This window comes from Micropterus dolomieu, linkage group LG10 (genome assembly GCF_021292245.1).
Source record: "Micropterus dolomieu isolate WLL.071019.BEF.003 ecotype Adirondacks linkage group LG10, ASM2129224v1, whole genome shotgun sequence".
NCBI lineage: Eukaryota > Metazoa > Chordata > Actinopteri > Centrarchiformes > Centrarchidae > Micropterus > Micropterus dolomieu.
In genome coordinates, this window is record NC_060159.1 from 27,092,743 (window position 1) to 27,116,503 (window position 23,761).

Sequence of the window (23,761 nt, forward strand, 5' to 3'; positions counted from 1 at the left end):
GTAGCCTACGCTGCCTCCCTGGTTTCCCCCTGGCATTGATACTAGTGTTCATTCTGAATAGTAAACCTCGTTCACTTAATGGTCACGTTAGCTAGTTAGGCTGTGTGTTGGAGATCAGTAATTCACTTGAAAGATATTTAATAAGTTAAATGGTTTAATTAGGGTTAGGGGTTGACAAAAATAATTGTGACTAGTCGACTAATCAAATAAATAATTATCAGATTAGTCGACCGAGAAAATAATCATTAGTTGCAGCCCTAATATACATTACACCCAACAAAGAAACAAGCGCACACTTGTACAGTATAGACAAAGTTTTACATTTTCACATTGCACATATATGCACACTGTGCATATACTAGCTGAAGCAAAAGACATATATACAAATAAATGAGTGTTGAATCTTTTAGGAACAACAAGCGGTTCCTTTAGATTCAGTAGAGTTCAAGTAATTAATAACAGCCAGGCTTAAAAAAAAGACAGCTGAAAAGGACAATGTGACTGCAGATTTGGCTTTTAGCCTTCGTCTCCACTGCAAAATACTTAAAGAATCACTTAAAGTGTAAAAGTGTTTTAAAATTAGTCAGAGCACACAGAAGCTCTCCCAAATCTCCAAATTCAATGTGAATGAATGAATCATTGCCATTGAGAAAACTAGCTATTAAGATATTTAATTATAGAAAAGAACAGTGTAATATAATTTCCAATTATAATAAAGTACATAAGCCTTCTCTAAATCGATGCTTCAATTAGGAATAATTCAAGTATTCAAACTTGAATTATTCCTGATAATGACAGTTTACATTATTATTAACCATGAATTATTACATAAAAATAGATGTAACATTCTTGTTAATCATCCCAATACCACTGGGAATTACCTGAGAATGTGTTATATTAGAATCTTTAATTTCACTTTAATTTCACTTCACTAGGACAGATTCTCAGAGAAGATGATTTGTAGACCTAAAAATTATATAGTTGGGAAAAAAATAAACCGGAGTGAAACAAAGATGGAGAAGGTGGGCTGAGATCTGGTCTGCTTGGTGTTCACATAATTGTCCTTAACCCTGTCACTAGCTATTTGTGTAAGTGTGTTATTTTACAGCCTGCTGACAAGTCTGATAACAACATACACCAACAATACAGCTCATTACTGCTGTTGCCTCCTCCCACACTCAAACATCGACAGCAGGGACAATACATCTCATTACTGTATCTCTGTCACAGACACAAACACGTACGTACAGCTCGAACACGGTCAGAAAGAAAAAGGGGGGAACTCGGAGTCGGGACAGCTTGCCCTCTGTGATTGGTTGCTGTGGGAAACTGACTGTTTACCGTGACGTTGTGGGCTCACGCTCCGGCTTGAGAGGCGTTATCACGTACGCACATCCACTTTGTCATTGTCTGTGTCCTGGAAAAGTGCTCACTCTGATTTTCCAGCAGGCTATTTTTGGTTCAGAGTGAAAACTCTCGATAAAAAGGTGCATGTTAAGGAAATCAACTTGTGTAGTGAAAGTGTAAAGCAAAGGCAGAAAGCTTCATGGAAAAGTAATTCTGCAGCAAAAAGCCTGTTTGGTTCAATTACATAGTTTTGTCATAGTCCACAAACCCCACTGGTTCCTACTGAAGACGTCCATTATTTAAAAAAAATACTTAATTACTTAAATACTTAATTTTAATTCTTAAAAATAGCTTGGTAATTTCAGCTGGTTTTTAACAAACAAACAGGAAATAGTGCATTTGTTGGGGACTATTTTCAGCGGCGGATGAATCCACATGTGGTGCAGGACCGTGTATGTGAAACCAAGTCAGAATAATGTTTCTGTGTTCGTGTAGATGAAGGAATATGTCACCCAGTGCAGCAGTGAGGCTCACTGATGGGTTTTAACAGTTTCTGGACAACAATGGAGCTCTAAGGCTCAACTTCGAGAATCTGTGGGATTAATAAAGGATTTTTTTAATTTGAACCAAATATAATTATTTTAACTGTGAATCCTCGCATTAAATTCCACATGGTGGGAAAATGCATTATCTACTCACCCTTTCTTCAGTCCATAGTTCAGTTCAATTCAGTTTTATTAAAATAGAGCCAATTCATAACAGGTTATCTCATTGCACTTTTCATATAAAGCCGACGTAGACCTTATTCTTTGTAATATTACTTAGTCCAGCATGGAGGAGCCGGGGATTTAACTGCCGACCTTCCGATTAACGGGCAACCCCTCTACCTCACTCCAACTCCTGAGCCACAGCCACCACAGCTGCCGAAGCACAATTTTCAAAGCAATAAAGAATTTCCAATCCGCTTATTTCTCCGTTGGTCAATGCAACATATCAGGCCTGCTGTTTTCAAACGCCAAATTAGTCCAAAATATCACAACGATGATCTGAAAACAAAAGAAATTGTCTATTAATTGCAGCGCTTTTTCACAGCAGTGCGGTCACGGACACTTTTTTCCCCAGGTTTTCATTAATAAAGTAGTTTGACTTTAGGGCAAAGTGATGTCTACTCTATGAGTGGTGAGCACTTTAACTAAAGACTGATCTTGTCTTAGATTGTTTAAATGGTTTAAGGCTCGAAGGGGTAAAGTTAGGAAAATAAAGACTGTGTGTAGCATTCCTTCTTTTCTCCACTATCTGGTCAATCATCTCACAACCTCTCAGATTTACCTTGCAGACACTTGCAGAGGGTTCCTGTCTACAGTTTTAAACCACAAAACTATAAAGTCTACCACAAGTGTTTAGATTAGATCAGATTAATATTTTAGATTCCTGGTTTTCTCAGTGTGCCATAAAAATCAACCTGCAGAGACTTGATTGCTTTAGTTTTTGCTTCCACTCAAGTAGAACCAACAGATGGTTATTTTGTCTCACATGCTTGGGTCCAGAGACAAATATCTTCGGGAAAAAATAAGTCAAATTGACATTAAATGTTAATATTCACAGTACCCAGAAGCTGATTTCACATTTTTCTTTAATGACCCTTCGCTAAGCCACGCCTCTAATGCGTAGATAGCCAATCACAGCGCAGTATAGGCCTCGCTCTAACACGACACCTTCATGGCTTCATTGACTCGTATTTAAAAGGATTCATTTTCTAGATTTTTTTGCTGTATTTTTCCAAGATCTGGTCAAACGCTGTTCCTGGGGCTCTTAATGTAATAATTACAGTCACTACCTAGAGAGGCTGAAAGGAGAGGTACGATTTATTCTCTTTCCAATAGTGTTGTAGTACTCGAGACCGGTCTTGAGACCAATTTTTGATGGTCTCGTCTCGGACTCGACCGCATTTGTACTCGGTCTTGTCTCGGACATTGTGGATTTTACCTCAAGACCAGTCAAGACCATAACTTTGGGATTATCAATAAATTGCTTTTGCATCGCCTGATTTATTTGTTAACATCCTAACTTTGATTGGATGTAAAACGTATTGCTTCAAATGCAACCAATAACACTGATTAAAAATGTGTTGTTATTGTTATTGGCTGTCCCATGTGGAAAAGGAGTGTTGAATAAACATGCTTATGTTGATTTCAGCTCTTAGTGTTTGATTGTGGGTGTTGTGGATCTTTCAGATCGGTTTGAGAAGCACCTGTGATGTCGTTCCACATTTTATTGTGTGTCATGTAATGTGGGGAACTGGTCTCGGTCTTGACTCGGTCTCGCTCTCCCACGGTCTTGGCCTCGACTTGATCTCAGCCTCTAAAAGTCTCGGTCTCGTTAAACTCTTGACTTGGTCTCGGTTTGGGCGGTCTTGACTACAACACTACTTTCCAAAACCTAAAACAGAAATATGTCAGCAGTGGGTTGTTCCTAATGTAATGTTAGTTAGCTAACGCTAGCAAACTTACTACTGAAAGTAACGTAATAAAGCCCTAATGTTCTGCTTTTTAACCTACTCAGCTGTACAGGAACACTGTTAATATTGTTGTCCTTTGTCTCAATTGTCAGGTGATGCGTTTGTTCACTTTTACTCGGTAGGCTTTAGCTTCTATCTTTATTTTTTTCATGTCAGTTTGACAGCCTGAATACAACCTGCAAATGCACAATGCAACTGCAAAACTGTCTGCTTCTTTTTCCAGAAATATTTCTCCAGGGAGTGCAGTTATAGACAGGGGCAGCGCTGTGCTAAAAGTACGACCAGTCTGACAGATTGTCTGACTTAGCAACAGTAACTAAGGGGGTGTGGCTTAGCGAAGGGTCAATTGGTTGCTAAATTTGCCCAGGATATTCCTTTGTATAATCCTAATGTTTTTTAATGCTGACGTCCTGATAAATAAGACAAAGGTGGGAAGTTATGTACAATGTGTAAAGAATAATATGAATGATTGTTTTCCCATTTAAAAGGTTTTGGCAGTCCAGTTTTCACACATGGTTCTGCAAGTTGATATTCAAAGCGTTACTGAAATGAACTGAATCTGATGGCTACCCTGAAGGAAGGAAATCCATCTCAAAACTAATGGTACACTTTGGAAAATGGTCAGAAGTGATGGACGCACCATTTACAGCTAATGGGCTAAAACACGTGAAGATAAACTTTCCTTGAACCACTTTTGAGTACATGAGCTTAAAAATGACGCAGTAACGTACGAGTGATAACCTCAAGCTTTGGTGTTTCCTTCTGCATCAAACAACTGGAGCTGATTTCAACACTCATTTCCCAAACATTGATCCCTGTGTGTTGTTTTGTTGGTCACTTTTTCCCACACATAATTCCAGTGACATTAAGTTAAACTTTGCTGTGTGAGTCCAAATTAGCCGAAAAACTGGATGAGACACGAGTGGCCTTTTCAATTCACTGCTTCTTTACCCCCGACACATTCGAACACACAGCTCCCTGACAGCCCTGTGTTACTGTGTGAGTTAACCTCGGCCTGCTCATGTGCACACAGAGTGACGGATAGCCCCATTTCAAGAACCAGAGCAAACAGATACAGACTGGATGTGGACACGGTGATTCGAAGGTTACCCTCATACTCCACAGAAAGACAAAAGGGTGAGTAAAGGGAGACAGAGATGTTCCTAAATCTGAAAAACTAATTGGGAAAATACATATTTCCTTCTGTGTTTTTTCGATTCGGATGTTCATTACATTTTACTCTATTAAGGATGCAAATTCAGAATTCAGAAAAAAAGTTTCTTCAGGTTAATTTTCTAGATCTTTTCAGTGGGTTGGCACAAATTTTCTGTGACTTTAAAATTGTCACTCTCCGTCTTTGTTAGTGACGTTAATGCTACTAAAATTGGGGGATTTTCAAAATGTCTTTCTAAACCTGCAATCCATCCATCATCCCAGGCTCATTAACCATCTCTACAGGTTCCACCCACATATGTGAGCTCCTCTCCATGTCCCTAAAAGTGAGCCAAGACATCCTGAAAAGGAAACTTATTTATCTGCTTGTATCCATGTTTTAATTATGTGAACATAACATAAGTTTTGCACCTGCCCAAAGACACCAATCTGCCCCTCAGGTGAGACCACTTTGCTGCTGGAAACCAAAACAGGACTTCCAACAACACAGCTCCAAAGGTAATTCTCAGAGTTATGTTTCTACAATGTCCGCTCACCTTAAAGGTCTGACAACTTCAGGATGTTTGAACTACACTCAGGACAAGTGAATGTATATGTGTGTATGTGTGTGTGTGTTACCTGGTTGGGGATGTGCAGGTTAAAGTCCAGTCCACAGACAAACTCTGAGTGATGCTCCACAGTGTCCAGAAGAGGCTGGTTCCTACTGTAATCCCAGAACCTACACACACACACAACACACACACAGATATCTTATTTACAAACAGCAAACAAAAAGCTTTCCAAAAGATCAGCACGTAAAGTTCCTTAAAATTTAAATGTAGATTCTTTGAGCAGAAAATGTTGACGTTTCATAACTGATGCTTTACAACACAATTTACTCCAACTTAAAGTTTCTAACAGAAGTGTTCTCACAGAAAACATTTCATGCCATCAGACACCAACATTGCAAGCAGAGAAGACTAAGAAAAGCAATCCCGGTCATTCTGTTTTATCCAGAGAAAGATATCTCTATGACTATAGGCCAAACTGCCATGGCAGCTGAGGTGGATATTTCATGGTCCAAAGGGAATGAAAACCAAAGATTTGGGTAACTTTTTGACTTTTTGTCCACACATTGGTGCATGGCAAGTTATCTTTAACAGTGTGGATGGATTTCTATAAAAGTCGCTGTGGATATTATTTTTGGTCCTCAGAGGATCAGGCCTGCAACATGTAGTCACATCTTTGGGGAGGTGAGCGTCAGGCTACGGCTCGGCTACAGCGTAGATTTGATGTAGAAGTATATAATAGCCTATTATTATTAATATTCTATTAAATCTACTGTGGATATTCATGCTGCCCAGAAGATGTATCCTAAAGCTTTTTTTAATATCAAACACCTGATTTCCTACATATTGAGGCAAAGACTTTCACTACTACTAACGAACGAACTTCGCTGCACATTTATGCTCCCCAGAGGATGACAGCTTCTCCTTTTGGAAACCATCCTTAAGCTGGACTGTACTACAAGCACATTTACACAAAAGATATCTCATAATCTGAAACACGGACTGAAATTTCCTGAGCGCATTCATGCTAATAAGAGGAAGACCCGCTGTGATTTTGATAATGCCTTTTCTATAATGGCACGATCTGGAAAAACTGCCATAACCAGTAATGCTGGCCGCATACTAAAGGATTTGGGCCAATTTTGGATCAGATTCGCAGGGGCGTTCCCGAACCGAGGTTGGTCAGGACCGATTATCGGCCCAAATGATCCTGTAGAATCAGGGGTTTACAGACATAGCCGACTGCACCAGAGGCTTGCCAATCCCAAACTGTAAAGATTTGAAATCGAGGAGCCTCCGATCAGAAACCCACAACTGCCAATGACAGCGTCACCGGCGTGTTGTGTATCTGCTCACGCTATAAAATTGTTTTTCTGTGCAAAACACAGAAGGTCAACCAGCTGACGATGACAGTCTGCCTCCATGTTTGTTTCTGTCTGAAGTAACGTTTGATCACACGAGTTTTTAAAATCGCGTAAGATTTAAAAAGTCCATGTACATGTTTCTTATAAAGAAAAAATATTAGTAGCAAAGCACACACACCTGCTTATACCTCCTGCTATTAAAAAAAATACAGAAATACAGAAAAGAAGGGAGGGAGACGAGTAAGAGAATAGGAAGGAGAGATATGCAGAGAGAAAGATTAAAAGATATAACGAGGAAGGTATATAAAAAAAAGGAAAGCAATCTAGAAAATGAGATTAAGAAAAATAAAGATGAAAAAGAAGTAAAGGAGAGAGACGAGCAGGAGACCGAGAGAGAGATGGGAAGAGAGAGCCAATAAAACACTGCCTCCAGACTTCAGGCAGCAGCGGCCAATCAGACTAATTGAAAGGCTGTTTCTCTTCCTGGTGTGTGTGTGTGTGTGTGTGTGTGTGTGTGTGTGTGTGTGTTCAGGCCTAATGGAGCCCAATGGGAGCTGCAGTGTTTGCTCTGAAAATGATTTAATTACATTTGCAAAGTGGATGAGTCTGGAGGGAGTGTTTGCTGCGTCAGGGCTTTAACACACACACACACACACACACACACACACACACACACAATGAGCGATGGGTGTCTGGGGAGAGGCATGCATTGAGAGCTATTATATATTGAGTGAGTTGTTAGTGTAAATCACTGCCCACACTCACTTTTCCCTGCGTGCACGTGTACATCTGAAGTAAGTGTGTGTGTGTGTGTGTTTGTGTGTGTGCGACAGTACTGCAGTACAGACTGGTTAACGTTCATTCCTAATGAGCAGAATGAGTTGGTTTCCAGACTTTGGCACCGATTGAGAACTCAAAACTGACGTAGAAGTAAACAAACTTTTCACTCAGAGAGTTAAAGGGGAAAGTAAACATGTTGGCCGATCAGCATCAAGATGCTTCAGAGTGGAAATGTTAATACGAAGCAGCACTTTGAGATGGTCCAACTTTACTTATCCTTAATGGGGAAGTCAGGTTGCAAATGAGAAAAGAAAATTCTCAGGTACAGACGTCTCCCTGCTCCTTCTCTGAGACGGACTTTATGTCTCGTATGCTGCTCATCAGGTGACTGACAGGTGTATTTTAACTGTAACATCAGCCTAAACCCTTACTGACTGATCAAATGTACTCCTCTCTGGACCTTCGCTGGTCTTTTTCCCCGCTTTTAATCTGTAAAAACCGGAAATCTGGTAACATTTCCAAACTATCCAACAAAAAGAGTTGTTGAATCCTGCTTTGTTTTATATCTACAACAATCATTTAGTCATTCATGACCCGGGTAGTGCGACAAACAAAAACTCCACTTGTCATCACATGACCTATGAATGGAACCTGAGCAAACTCCACCTGCTGAAGAAGACTGCAAGATGCAGTCGAAAGCTCAGGTAAAAGCTGGTAGGTGGACCGTGAGTTTGTTTTATGTTTGTTTCCGATGTCAGGAATAAACGTTAATTGCTCAGTTGTCAGTGTCGTTTGGAGAGGCAGCGAGTTATCGTCTAAAGGCTCAACACATTCTCACTCCCAACTGGTCACATATGGACGCTTGGTCAAGACCCCTTGGCATGGCTTTTGAACGCAATCAACATGACCCTTCCTCTGGTGCCACCCTCAGGACAAACTTCGCATTCTTGCCTTATTGGTTCAGATTTCAAACGAGCAAAGTTTTAAGTTTACTAATGAACATCAAAGCATCAAGGAGAGGGTGGTGTGTTTGTGTTTTTAGTCCTGCTGGAACAGAGACTAACAAATCAAAATGCGATAAAGTCGCTGCTTGAGGAGAGCGACAGTCCACAGTGTAATCATGAAAACATGTAGACACATAAGGAATAATTTAACTACAGAGGCCTCAAAGTTGTACATCAATGCCATGATACTCTCACATATGAACTACCAGCTGTACACAGACAGGAAAGAAGCAGTTTATAAGCTTTGAACACAATGGATAATAAGTCAAATTCATATAATCATTGTAATATTTTAAATTAAAGAATGGCTTTTTAAACTGGGCCAACTTTGCTGTGTGTTTCTGTATGCCATGTTTTAATGTTTTTTTTTCTTATGACATCAACCTGCCAGGGACTCCAGATGAAAATTCTTCTGCACGGCTAACTTTGGCTCATTTACATTTTGGACACTGTCCTTATGTTCATTAATGTGCACCGTCCCTTTTAAACAAACAAACAAACAAACCATCCAGATGGTGACAAATGAAAGGAAAACCCTGAATAAAAGAGAGGTGACACTAATCAAATGCAGATGCTTTCGTGCACCAGCGCTCACTGAACGGTTTGGTGAGTTTGAAAATGATGTGAATAAAATGCTGCGGCCTTTACAGTCACCAGATCTCAACCCAGTTCCACCATCTTCTCCAGATCTATGATCTAATATCTAAATGTAAGTACATATAACCACAGTGAGAGCGGTTTATGTGCTCCGCCATACACAAATATAACACATTCATCACCCGTAGTGCAGGGCATTACATCTTCAGCTTAATGACTGCATTTATGTCCCAGCGCTCCCATTCAATGCATTAAGAGGCAGGAGTAATAATCCTGCAGCTAAGAGCCACCGCAGCCTTGATTGGCTTCATAAAATAAGCAACAGCAATGATTTACGCCGACTGCAGTTAGACGGCTTTTAAGATTTCAAGACTGAAAGAAGAATTAGCAGAAGAAGTACCAGAGTTAAAATTGTTTCTGATTTACGACCAAGGAAAGCACCTCACAGACGCTAGCGGGTGCGCTGAGGTTCAACGACTGATATTCAGAAGCATGGCGGAAAATAGAGCTGATTAATCGACTAGTTGAGATCCTAAGCATTTACATTAACCTTGTGGGAGAGAAAGTGGGATCTGTTATGACTTCTTTTCCACAAAAAGCAGATTAATGTGTGATTCTAATTATAGGTTCAGATGACGTCCACGTGTGAGGGTGTATAGGACCAGATGACTGTCCAGGTTAGACAAATACACCGTGTTATTTGTATAAATGAGCCACACGCTGTCTTTTGTCCAGAGTTTCCATAGTAGGAAATTATTTCGCTTCTATTGTATTTCATTCTGTGGAACCGTCCATTCACCTGTCAGTGAGACACACATGCAAAGCCTTTACTATGAAACTCATTAAGTCACAGCGGACAGAGAGAAAAAGAGGGGGAGGGACACGAGCTAAAAAAAAACATTTAAGAGAGAGAAGTGAAAGAAGACAATAGAAAGAAAGAGAGTGTAATTTGATCCTCCCATGAGTTGATGTCACTGGTGCTTTTAATCTAAACAGGAAATTAAGAGTCACACAGACTGCTGTGAGCCAGAGGATCAGAGAACATGTTATCTAAAGCAAACATGACACAGCTAACCTGCTGTTAAAAAAAGGAAAACGTGAGTCTCGCTTTCATTCGAATTACAACAAAACGCTTTCAACCTGTGCATCTGTACATACGTCGTTCGGGACCTCACAGGGATATGAGATGATTTCCTGGGTAGCAAATAAGAAAGAAACAAAATACTTCTTCTAATTCTTCTTTCAGTACTGAAATCTAAAAAGCCGGCTAACTGCTCTGTGTGGTTGGTCATGGCCTTCTAAATTAATTTATTGAGCGTTTTCTGATCTTGATGCTGTTTCCGGATCTGCCGGACAACCAGCCCGTCCTCGCTAAAAAAACGTCCGTATAGGCAGCTTCTTACACTTGTTTTTGTTACGCCGCGACCTCTAGTGGTAGAAGAAGTCAGGTGACGTCGTCTAAAGAGGGACAAAGTCTGTGTAAGGGAGGTGGAGGTGTGGCTGGATGGGACAAGTAAGCTCAGAAAGTCAAAGGTAACATGTTTTAGGGGGCTTTCATACCTGAAAGTCCGCACCAAGGTCCTTATCAAAGTTCATGTTTTGATACTGTTAGTTTTGGTTTGGTTTCACACTGCAAGTTAGGCTAGTTCAAATTCACAATTAAACGTCCCCGTTGTGCGAACATTATAACGTCGCCGACAGGAAAGGAGGTGAAGACCCCAAGCGATCCTTCTGCACCTCCGTTTGAGGAGAGACCAGAGAGATGGGTGGCAGTGTGCTTCTATAGTGGCCGTCTGTTTGAAAAGCTGTCACGGGAAATCTATAATCGTGTCCTTATTTCAATGCATTTCTCCGTGCATTTGTTTGTTTCCGGTTCACAAGGCAACCGCCAAACTTCCTATAAATAGTCCGAAAGTCCGAACCTTCCAAAAAATGCTTTCACACCAGAAACAAACCGAACCATGGTTCAGTTTGATCCGGACCGAGACTGCCTCTTTTCGTCGGACCAAATTTCCTCTGTTTGGTCCGGACTGTGGTCCGTGGGAGGTGTCACACCTGCAATTTTGGTTCAAACCAAACTGAAAAGTCCGAAAGTCCGGACCAAACGAAGAAAGTTAAAGAAGGTTTTGTAGATGACTTGTCTTTTCCAAAACCTAACCAGGTCCGGTAAAAGAAACGCTTATATGTGTCTTTTTTGGGGAACGGTGGTATTTGCTGTTTCCAACGGACATATACGTATGTCGTTTTGGGACACCTGACAATCGACCTATTTTGTCATTTAAGTATGAGGACCTGTTGGGACAACATAACATAACACGGGCTAAAAAATTATTCACACGTAGACAATGTCGGCTTATGGCAGTGTTTTTCTGGCGAGGACAGGCATGCATTGGGATGTAAAAAGGCCGCTAATAAGTCGCTCTGTGAGGCTGTCCTTTGGCACAGCACTGCTTTGAGCTGAATGTTCACGTCAGCATACAAAATTTACTGTGTTAGCATGCTAAGTTCTGCTGAGGCTGCATAAAAAGTCAAGAGGTCCCCAAAGTTCTTAGGATTTGTCATCTGAGGAACACGAATATGTGCACAAATGTTTTTTTTATTTGGTATATTTCAGTCTGGTGGCCATGTCTAAGTCATAATAATGTTATAACTTCTTCATTATTGGAAAAAATGTAAGTGGATTGTGAGGTCTTAGCAGAGGTGTGTGTTCTTCACATTTACCAGTTGATTAAATGTGAGATTTCTCTGGAAAAATGCTGCTAACTGCAATGTAACATCAAATATAACATTTTAAGCTTCGGAGTTTTAATGTTGAAAACACTTTTTTAAAAATGAATCCTGGCGGATCCTAGCCACCCTCTGTTTGAGAAGTTCTGGTTGCTTCCTTTGGGTCATAGATCCAAGACACCAACATTCAGAACAAACAGATTTAGGAATTCATTTGTCCCAGCTGCCATTGGGCTTTTAAATTATTCACTGTAATTCCATCCTATTGTTTTATTGTTTTACCTTAACTGCGGTCTTTTAACATTAGTGTATTTATTGTGGCCCCCAGTCAGAGACAGATGGCTGGGTTCCCTGAGATTGCTCCACTCAAAACTGATATTGTCGAGACTATGACTAAATAAACAACGAGGACAGGACACAGGAGGTGGTGAGCGGAAATGAGGTATAAAACAGATTAACAGCACTCTTTGTTTACATGTACTGAATATGTGGCTATGGAAGAGCGTGTGCTCAGATGTATTTTCCATGTGCTGTGTGCATTCCCGTTTTGTTCTTTGCATGTGCAGGTGGATTAGATCAGTGTTTGCACATGTTACAACCAGTCTGTAAACACACATGAAGGCCTGCAGGTGTGTGTGTGAGTCTACACAGTGGAAGGTGTGACAAGCTAAATACACCAACAGGTGGATGTGGTGGGGGCTCAGATTTAAGATATAATTGACCTTCGCATCTTTGTTTCAGGAAAGATGGACCATCTCAGCTTTAAACAGGAAATCCCAACTACGAGTAACTACAGAAAACAGACAATAAATTATAATGTTACGCCAAATCACTATGAAAGATCCATAATCATGTATGCCATTCACAGTGTACGCTCAAATTATTATTTAGTTATGTATTTTTTATGTTAAAATAATTCTACATACTACTGACCTATGGCACACACATACGTTTACTGTTTAATTCATTTATTTTATTTTTTATATTTTTTTAACACAAAAACACACGTTTATTGTTTAATTTATTTATTTTATTTTTTTATATTTTTTAACACAAAAACACACACGTTTCCTGTTTTATTTATTTTATTTTTTAACACACACACACAAACACACTTTTACTGTTTTATTTATTTATTTAATTTAAAATATATTTTTTTAACACATACACACTTTTACTGTTTTATTTATTTATTTTATTTATAATATATATGTATTTTAACATATACACATACAAACACACACTTTTACTGTTTTATTTATTTTATTTATTTGATGAACCATATGAATTAAATTCACAACACACATAGGCTTACTGTTAAATGTTTTTTTTAAATATTTTTTATTTTATTTTAACACACACAAACACACACTTTAACTGCTTTATATATTTTACCCGAGAAAAAGAATTTCACAAAACAAATCTATGTGCTGTTACAACAGAAGAAAGCACACCCACATACACACAAACAACTACAGGATCATTTGTAGCTCTGACTCAAATTAACAATGTTTAAATAAGATAACATCAGATGCAGTAAACCCTCTGAAACCGTGTTATCACAGCAGTAATGAATGCATTAAGGATTATCTCTGATGTACAGCAGGCAACTCAATAAAGGAGAAGACAGAGTGTAAGATTAAATTAAAGAAACAGCAACTTCTCAGTGTTTGAAGAACGCTGTAAAGAGTTCCTCTGCACCGACATGATGTGGCGATTTCCTGATTAAACCCGCTGAGAACAAGTCGTCACCTTGCTATGGCATTTGGGGCCCTTGTCCAAAATCTTTGACTCGGTGTTATAATTTGACAAACAAATTAGTTCTGTTGTCAAAAGGTTTTTCATTTAAATAACTACTGCAAAACTAAAATCTTTTGTTTTAGTATTGCAATTCTTTGTATTCAGGCATCATTATCACGTTAGCAGCTTGTTCAGAATGCGGCTGCTAGATTGCTGACTTGCACAAGGAAAAGGGACCACATCTCTCCTATACTGGCTCTTTTTCCCTGGTTACTAGTGCTTTTAATTGTTTTTAAGGCCTTGCATGGACTGACTACATCGTATATTTTAGACCCGCTCACTCTGTATCTTCCGGTCCTCTTAGATCGTCAAGCTAGCTCCTCTTAGCTCTTCCACAGGCTTTATTGAAAAGGGTGATCGTGCCTTTTCAGTTGTGGCCCCAAGACAAGTGCAATAAACTTCCCGTTTTCATTACATCATCCCCAACCACTGAGATTTTCAAGTTTCGTCTTAAAATGCATATATACTCTTTGGCATTCAAGTCAGTGTAGGGACAGTTATGCTATTCTGTCCTGGTTGCTTCATATTTCTATTTATTGCTGTATATGTCTTTGCTTTTTATCTGATTGGTCTGCTTCTTTATTTCTTGTTGTTCTAACAGCATTACTTTGTACAGCACTTTGTTGTTTTTAAATGTGCTTTTGCATTATAGGAAAGGCAGTGTCCAGCTTTCGTGAGATCTTGACCCGTACTACAGACAAGATATCTCGACCTATGCTGTTTTGATTCTGACCACTGTTCAGTTAATGAGACTGGCGGATAATCGTACGTTGCACAGAGAGCCGTGGACTTATGGGGGCATCGGTAGCTTCATCCTCCAGACCTTCACCTCGAGTTCAGACTTCTCTGTGACGGACAGGTAACAGTTGAGAATGTGTTTAACTGTGTCGGTGAGAGGGAGAGCTGAAAAATAACATTTGTATTCAGCAAACCTCCAAAAGTGTATTGTCATGAATTATTTTTATGTATTAGTTTTATTCTCGCAAACTTTTGACTTTGTTTGCAGCCTCCGGGCTTCTTTCAATGGATTATTATTATAAAGGCTATTTTCTTACCTTAAAAAGGCGATTTTAGCAGCCTCAGGGAAAAGTCTGCCTGTGTGTGTGTGTCAGGGCAGCCTATAATGAAATCAGTACTCAGCATAGAGTATTTCAGCCAATGAAAGCACGGATCAATAAAACACAAGCTTTGGGCACAGAGCCAGCTCTCACCACATTTATCTTTCAGCCTTCCTTCTCTCCCTCTCTCGTTTATTTTAGCGTCACCCGTCTTTTAGATTGCCACCAATCTTCATTCGTAAAGTGTCACATCAGCTGCAGTGGACGTTGAATTGAGTAAGTTAAAGACGTTACAACATGTTTTTGCGATGTTCCATATGTCTACCAGCTCTGATCACTTCAGCCAAATGAGCAGTTTTTTCTCTTGTTTAATTTGATTAATTTAAAGTAAAACAATCCAGTAATTCGGAAGGAAAAAGCAAAGATTAAAGTCTGAAAGTCTGAAAAAGTAAATGTAATCTTGTGTTGCAGAAATGTTTTCTTTGCGTTCATCTCTAATCATTTCGTGATCCCCCTCAGCAAATGCAAATTTTCAATTAGGATAAAACTTCCAGAAGCCCCAACTCCACCCATTATTACTCCATAGAAGGTCTGCGATAATGATTATTTTCTTTATTGACCATAAAGTAGAGAAAAATGTCGATCACGTTTTTCCCAGAGCCTAAAGTCACGTCTTTAAATTAAGTTTAAAGACGAAGCCTGACCAACCAAAGATATTAAATTTACAGAGAAAGGATCTGGAATGATTGATATTCTTGTTGATTGACTAATCAATTAATCAGTTAGTTATTTTAGCGCTGCTCAATTTCTCAGTGACCGTCTCTCTCTATCATTCATCTATCTGTAATCTGTAAATGTATTCATCTATCATTGAAACCTCTGAGACAAACAGACAGGGAAAAATGAATCGTCAGCAGTTTTAGAGACTAAACTTTATGTTAAATAAAACTGAAACACACAGAGAGAGAGAGAGAGAGAGAGAGAGAGAGAGAGAGAGAGAGAGAGAGAGGCAGTCTTGCTGGATATTACAGATTTTATTGACTCATCCTCTGCAGCTCAATAAAGAAACAGCTCATCTCGTCTCCATCTTTCTGTCTTTCCGCCTCGCACACCAGTTAACTTTATCGCACATTATCACAGTGTCCTTACTCATGACACCATCCATCCACTTTGCTTGCTAATTGAAAGAAAAGGAGCGTAAGCAGAAATACGACTCGGTGCTGGAGACCACATGCGCCGCTACTGTCTTTTAACCAGCAGGAAAAGTTGGTTTCAAACAGTCAAATGTGTCTATAAATGCCAAATACTTCTCAAATACAAGGATTCAATGCTGTTCTCTCTTTTTACATTATTGTAAAATGAATATCTTTGAGTTTTGAACGCTTGGTCTGACAAAAGAAGCCATTTCAAGACGACGCGCAGGGCATTTTTCACTACTTCCTGACATTCCATAGACTAAATTAAATTATGTGAAAGTCACGCCCACGTCATGCAGTATTCTGCAGTATTAAGCTCTCTGTTTTCATTCTTTAACCATTTCTGTCACTTTTCATGTGAATGAATGAATGAGTGCAACACTAAACCTCTTTGAAGAGAGACAGTCTGAATTTGTGCATTTTTTATCCCTATTTGTACAACACGTCTTACAAAAGCAGTTTGTCTAAAGCAGCCCTAGTCAACTGGCGGCCCGTGGGCCACAACCGGCCCCGAAGCAACCTCCACGTGGTCCAGCACATAATCTAAAATATATCACAACAAAAGTATACTACATATAGTGTATGGAAGTAGCTAAAGAGTGAGCTGTATCGTTTCCTTCTCGACTTTGTCGAGTTTCACATCCGCTGTACCGATTCTCCTGTTGCTGCTCTAGAAACAACATTTAGTTAATAAAAAATAGTACATTCTTTTTTTAGGCAAAGTATTTAGTAATAAATAGGACTGATAAGACAATAGATGAAGAACTGAATCAACAAGGATTACCAATACAAGCGTGTCAGTAAAATCCTAATGATCCCAACTCGTGAGAAAATGCTTTAAAATCAGGCCCAACAGAATTTGAAATTTGGTCTAAAGCATACTGAACCCTTTAGCTGCTGCCTTTCGTGATGCAGTTTGATTTGAAAACTCTGCACAATGGTCTGCACAATGTTTACACAACTGTCTACAACACGTGAAATCCTCTGGCATGGTCCTTTAATTCTTCACATGTTGATTTCGATAATGCAGTGTGTATATGTAGGGCTGCAACTAACGATGATTTTCATTGTCGACGAATCTTTTCTCAATTAATTGATTAGTTGTTTAGTCTTTGTCAGAATCATTACATATGTTAGGGTTAGGGGGTTAGGTTGATGGAAACGGCAACATTCTCTGAAAAAAATCCTTAATTTTGCAAAAAAAAAAAAAAATAGAGTAAATGCGCTAAATGGGAGATGGAAACACTTTTTACAAATAAGTTTTGATGTAGCGAACTTGTAAGTCACGTCTGATCAGCTGTTTCTGCTGTCTTGCCCAGTTGTGCAGAGTTCTGCACGCCTGCTGAGAATTTCCTGCACCTTGCGGCTGTTAACGCTCATTTGTGCTGAGTAAAGAGGTGGATGCAGATCTGGGCAGGTAGCCTTCATCATCTGTTCTGCTGAATTATGCATTCCCCTCTTAAATGTCCTTTTCATAGACTTTGCTCTGCACACTGATCAAACGCGGTTATCACCGCATATTTTAGCTGCATCTCACTGAATGCTGCTTCTACTGAGTGTAATAAAGAATTAATGACTCTAAACTTTCATAAAATACATACTTGGAATCATTTATCACCATTGATGAACCCTACAAAGGATATTATAGCGTTTAAAAGCATTATTTGGAGGTGCATGCAATTCTCGGCCGGCATGCGAAACTTGGCGTAACACCGGATATTCTCATAACGTGCGGAGACATGGCTGGTAGCAGTTTGCCCGCGTCAAACACATTCCTGAGGACCTCTCTCCATTTTCTCCAGTTTCTGGTTTGGAACCCAGACGTCTTGTTTATTGCAGCCATGTGTAACGTCAACTACTGACGTAACTACGCTCGCCGCAGCCTGGTTTATTCACTCCGAACCAGCAGATGGAAACGCACATATTTCTTTCTTCGTTTTTTATTTTTAGCGACATTTCAAAAGTCCACTTAAAATTCGCATGACAATTGGATGGAAACACGGCCAATGTTTTCCAAAGCCCAAGAAGACGTCCTTGGCATAGAGAAGAAATTAAACCAGAAAATATTCACATTTAAGAAGCTGGAATAAAAAAATTTACTAAATTCTTTAAAATTGACTCAAACCAATTAATCGATTATCATAATAGCTGGCGATTAATTAATTGTCTACTATTAAATTAATTATTTGATATTAATTCTTCTAAATTATTATTGATCACAGATTGTTATTAACTCTCACTTTATGTATTGCAGTTCAGAAAAGTAGTGTGTTAAGTGAATTCTGATCATTTTAATTTAATCATGCACATAAGAAGGTGAGAGAAAGGTCACGACCTTTGAAAGTTACAAGATAAATGAAGTGCTGTAGAGCAAGATCAATATGAGGAATATTTGTTCATGCATGTCATCTTCATTTTCCCTCGAGAGACGTCTGAATAAGCCCCCCGGGGTTCCTGCCTGGACCACACTGTTTGAGTTTCTCCTCTAATGTTTACTATAAATTATTTTGTGCAAACACATTCGCCTGTAAAAATATGGTTCACAATGTGCTTCTTGATCCGGATGAAAAAGATTTAGAGCAACACTACACATGCAAAAAAGAAGTGTCAGAGTTGACCTTACCTGACAGTAAAGTCGTACGAGCAGGACGCCAACAACGTTTTACTGAACGGAGAAAACTGCAGGAGGAAGAAAGAAAGATTAGAATTGCTAAATTTATTATTTTTTAAATTGTTTCTTAGAGTCATTCACATTTCCAAATTTTTAAAACAATATGAGGGTCACTTGTTTGTGCGTCATTCATTTTTCATTTTCAATAATGCAGCAGAGGAAGTATTCAGATCCTGAACTCAAGTGAAAGTAGAAATACTGCAATATACTGTAAAAATAATCCAACACACAACCAATTCTTTTATTGCACATGTAAATACTTAATGATCTTTATATTTATATAGGTTGTGCAAGTCGCCAAAACACATTCCTTGTATGTGCAGTGGTGATGGAGCAGTGGTGTGAGAGACGTGAGTAAATGTATTTGGTGACTTTTCACCACTGCATGAGCGGATCGACCGCGCCAAGTTAAGCTTTTTAAAACTCTGACAATTGCACTGAAGCTGTCAACCAATAGAGAAGCTGCTTTGCTGAACTATGTGGTTCAATTCCTTAATTTCACCAGGCTGATCCACTCAGCATCAACACTGCTTTCCAGGAAGTCCTGTGCACATGTATTAAAGCATAGTGTTATTGCATATTCATATTAATATGAATCGAGACTTCCCTAAAGCAACAAAAACTGATTATAAGATATGAAGGAGGGATTTAAAGCAGAGCAGCTACAGTCTTCGCTAAGCTAACCTGCCTGTTTCTATAGCTAATGGTGACATCTTTGACTTCTGGTCCAATTCTGCTTCAGACTCGACTTTGCACTTGCTTTTCATGAGATAATACTGAATGTTTGTAATTTACATTTTCACCAAACATTAACAAAACTTCTGTCCTTATTACGTGAGGAACAATTTACACAGAGCATCATGAATAGGACACTGTGACATGTTTAGAAAAAAAATAAAAAATAAAAAATGAAATTATGAGACAAAACAAAGTTCCTCACAAATCCAGGGATGTTCACACAAAAAAACATCCCACTTAAAGAGTTTTCTGTTGAGCTGCAATTTAAGGGCATTTTCCCATGTTTTTCTGTCTGGGTTTGAAATTAGTCCAGTATTGATCGAGCACGCTGCAGTTGGCAGCAGTGAAACAGGGCTATCACGTCATGCTTGCGGGCAAAGTACCTCCACTAAAGCGCTTGTTTTTTGCGGCTGACAGGCTCAGATTGTTATAATAACTGTCTGACAACATAATGGAAAGGGTCGCTGCAGAGAGGGACCTTTTTTTAAAGAGTAAGATCCTTTTTGTTTAACCAGAAACCAGTCACTACATTGCTCTCGTCAAAGCCACCAGACTCCATTGATAAAAACTGTAATTTTCCTGGTTGTTAACGTATGACCTCATAGAAACCGTCACATAACTCTTTAATAAACAGGTAAAAATTGTTCATGTCGAGCAAGCTATTCTTTCAAAATAAAATAACAAATAGATACTACAGATAGATGCTTTATTTATCCCGAGGGAAATTCAAGTATCCAGTAGCATACGAAACATGCATACATTAAACATACATTAAACCTATATTAAAATAAAACTAAAATTAACTTATAACACAGTAGCCACAGTAAACAGTGCAAATGGAAATAAAGACTTTACACAGTAAAGAGAGAAATTACAAAGCAGAAGGCCTGTGGCGTTGTTTACTGATTATTCTAGTGAAAAAAGAAGACTAAATGTTTTGGCTGAGTAACACTTTCATGTTTGGAGCTGGAGGTTTTCCCTCATCTTGTAAAAAAGGTGTGAATGTTCAAAAACGTGACGTGACAAAGAGCTTCAGGCAGGAGTTTTTTTGTGCTCAGCAGTTACAGGATTGTGCAGACAAAGAGAGACTGAAAAGAGTCCACAGAGAGTAATTTCACTGGCTGTCGGCTAAGCACTCTTAAAATTAATTTATTCGTTCATTTGTTCCCGCTCTCTGCTTTCTGACAGTTTCACCTCTCTTATCAGGCAGATTCACGCCAAGTCTCTGGCTCGTTTAACACCGTTCCACTCTGGTGCTGCCTCTTGTCTTCTCTTTCTATCCGTCTCTCAGTCAAACGTGCAGCTGCTTTATGTATCATCAGCAAAAACCTTTTGTTACAGAAGCAAAAACAACAACTATAACACGAGTCTGAGCAGCTGTGGTGAACTAACTGCGTCTTTCTGTCAATGCCGTCTGTCTGACACTGGGAAAGTTCAACACTGACTTTATTTTTTAGTATTTTCCCTCTAATATATCGAGTTTATCTTTCTTTGGATCCCTGTCTGGCTTAACTTTAAACATTTAGATTTAAGCTAGGTGTAACTAATAAACTAAATGTTTGTTTTTACTGTAAGCACTTTGTAACTTGGTTTTGAAAAGTGCTTTACAAATAAAGTTATTAAATCGAATATGTATTTCTTTAAAGGTAAAATCCCATATTTTATTTTTTTGTCCATCATTTCTAGGTTGGAGCTGGTCATTTGTTGAGCAGCCACATGAGCAGTCTGACAATCTATCCCTCCAGTTTATCCAAATTATTAGTAAGCAGGGACCCCCAGGGGTCCTTGAGGAGGTTCCAGGGGGTCCCCAGCAAACGGGGGAAAGTTTTATTTTCACTATAATTCCATCTAAATGTAACACAGTGACCAAACATATGACCAATTTGGTCTTGGGTTTCTTACACTTTCTGTAATAAAGCATATAAAAAAAGCTAAATCTTATCAACTGGAGGTCCGTGGTCTAATTTGTGTCAGTTTAGGGTCCGTGACGTGACACAGATTGAGAACCACTGATCTAAACCACTCTGTCTGGAGAGGAAACGTCGGTACACAGGTTGCACTGGAACACTTTGTGCACAGTGCAGCAGATCAAAGTTGTAAACTGTGGTGTGACAATTTGAGTAATAATTGACCAAAACTTAAAATCTTAAAATCGACTCGGCAGTATGGACGGAAAGTCAGCTTATTTCTTCTTCTTCCGCTGATCATGAATCCGTTCACCTCCTCTCTGCTCCGTCCGGTAAATCGATACGGGCAGACAGATCGGCAAACACTAACAAAACACACACAGAGTGACAGCTGCCCGGGAAAACACAGCTTGAGCAAGACAGTTCCTCGATCTTGATTGTGTGTGTGTGTGTGTGTGTGTGTGTGTGTGTGGCAGCGTGGGGGTTGTGTGTGGGCACGTCTGTAATCGTGCGTATTCGTGACGTCTGTGTGTGCGTGAAGTGACGCGTTTCATCTGAGTAAGCGTGATGTGTCTGGGGACTCCTCTGCAGCTGTACACGCTCACAAGTCTAATGTGTGCGTGTGTGCGTGCGTGTGTGTGTGTGCGTGTGCATGTGGTCTTATTAGGTCCATTTAAGTGGGTGTTTTGATGCTGTCAGACAATGCACTGCATCTCTGCCAACACACACACATTTTGTGTTGTCACAATACATTTGGCGGCGTATGTGAAACCAGGTCGTGTGTGTGCGTACCTTAACTCTGCGGATGGCATAGGTGTGGCCTAGCAGTTGATTGACAGGCTGCCGGACATTCCTCATGTCCCACACACACACACTGCAGTCTACTGAGCCTGTGGCCACAATATTCTGCAGACAGAACACAATTCACTTTTATAAAAATAAAATAATACTTAAATATAGTTCCATCAATACATAAATAAACCACAGAATACAGTTTGTTACATGTTAGTTATATTTAGAATACTCAGTAACTATTTTTACACCCAATTAAATGTTTTACAACCAAAATAAAGCGTTTTAAACAGAAATAAATCAAGAATGCAGCTTGTTGAATGCATGTGGTGAACTAAAATAATCCAAATGCCTTTCAAACTCAAATAAACCTGTTGAAGCCAAAATCAGGTGAGCAATTACCTGGTCATATTTGCACCAATCACAGCTAAGGATCTCAGCCTTGTGTGCAGGAATCGCCAATCGACACACGGCGCCCTTGACATCCCAAACTCTGAGCGTGCCGTCACCTAAAAAGTAGACAGAGACAGATGCGGCGGAGATTTACCCAGCATGCCCAGTGCAACCACAGCCCGCACAGGTGACCTCTGAGCAGCTGTGCTCGTCGGCACTTCAACTGCAAACAATGAGGTTGTGTGCAAAAAGTCTCAGTAGATATAGAGGTAATAGAAGTGAAAGAAAAAGGGAGAGTAAGACTGAGAGAAAGGATGAGGATGTGTGCATGCATGTATATTAATAATCCCTCAACCAAATCTGAAATAAAAACATTTTTATTGATCGATATGGACTGTTAAAACACCCGATCTATTATCAATTCTATATTTATTCCAACCCATTGAACAACAAGCTCGCAAGCTGTCAAAAGCAGCTCGTTAAACCGTGTTAAAAAACTGAAACCACGTCCTAACACATGTTGTTATGAGCAACTGAACTCCGGAACAAGAAGAGACTGCAGCCATAGTTGCTACCTGAGAATGTGCACAGCAGTGCTTTCAGCTAAATGCTAATGTGAGCTAACGTGCTCACAATGACGGCCCAGAGCGGCAATAATAAGAGACGCTGTTCACCCTATTACAAGTCAGTGCATCATCAAAATGATTTTAAAGCTGTATTTTAAGATTAAAAACTACATAATGTTGCTTTAAACGGAGATTACAAAACACTCGATTAAAAAGTAAAAGTAAAGTTTTAAAAAGATAAGGGAAAAGTTAGCGTTCCTCAAAAAAAACAAATTAATTTCCATTTCTTGTACCTACCCATACCAGATCTTAGTTTAGTCTGTTAGCATGAAAACATTTGCTAATTAGCGTCAAACATAAGAATACAGTTGGTAACGTGGTAATGTCATTAGCTTTGCAGGAATTTGGTCATAAACACTGGAGAAATTGAAATCAGGATATGATGGTGGTGCAATAAGGAAAGTAAAGGGATCACCAAAGTGACTACAATTCAACCTGAAACAAATATAATGAGAATCCATTCAATAATCATTGACATTTTTCACTCCACAGATGTGAACCTGCAGGCGGCGATGGGAGGAC

The 23,761-nt window shown here is 39.3% G+C and overlaps 1 protein-coding gene across 1 annotated transcript in view; it reads right to left on the reverse strand.

Moving 5' to 3' along the window:
- The window catches only part of pex7 (peroxisomal biogenesis factor 7), a 32,284-nt gene extending 8,804 nt beyond the window's left edge, over window positions 1–23,480 (reverse strand). Inside the window, exons 1-5 of the mRNA XM_046061438.1 lie at window positions 23,477–23,480; window positions 22,623–22,729; window positions 22,221–22,334; window positions 18,736–18,791; window positions 5,657–5,756 (exon numbers count right to left, since the gene is read on the reverse strand). Of these exons, the coding sequence (XP_045917394.1) occupies window positions 5,657–5,756; window positions 18,736–18,791; window positions 22,221–22,334; window positions 22,623–22,729; window positions 23,477–23,480 (381 nt within the window). The remainder of the gene's footprint in view (window positions 1–5,656; window positions 5,757–18,735; window positions 18,792–22,220; window positions 22,335–22,622; window positions 22,730–23,476) is intronic.
- Between the last annotated feature and the right edge of the window lie 281 nt (window positions 23,481–23,761).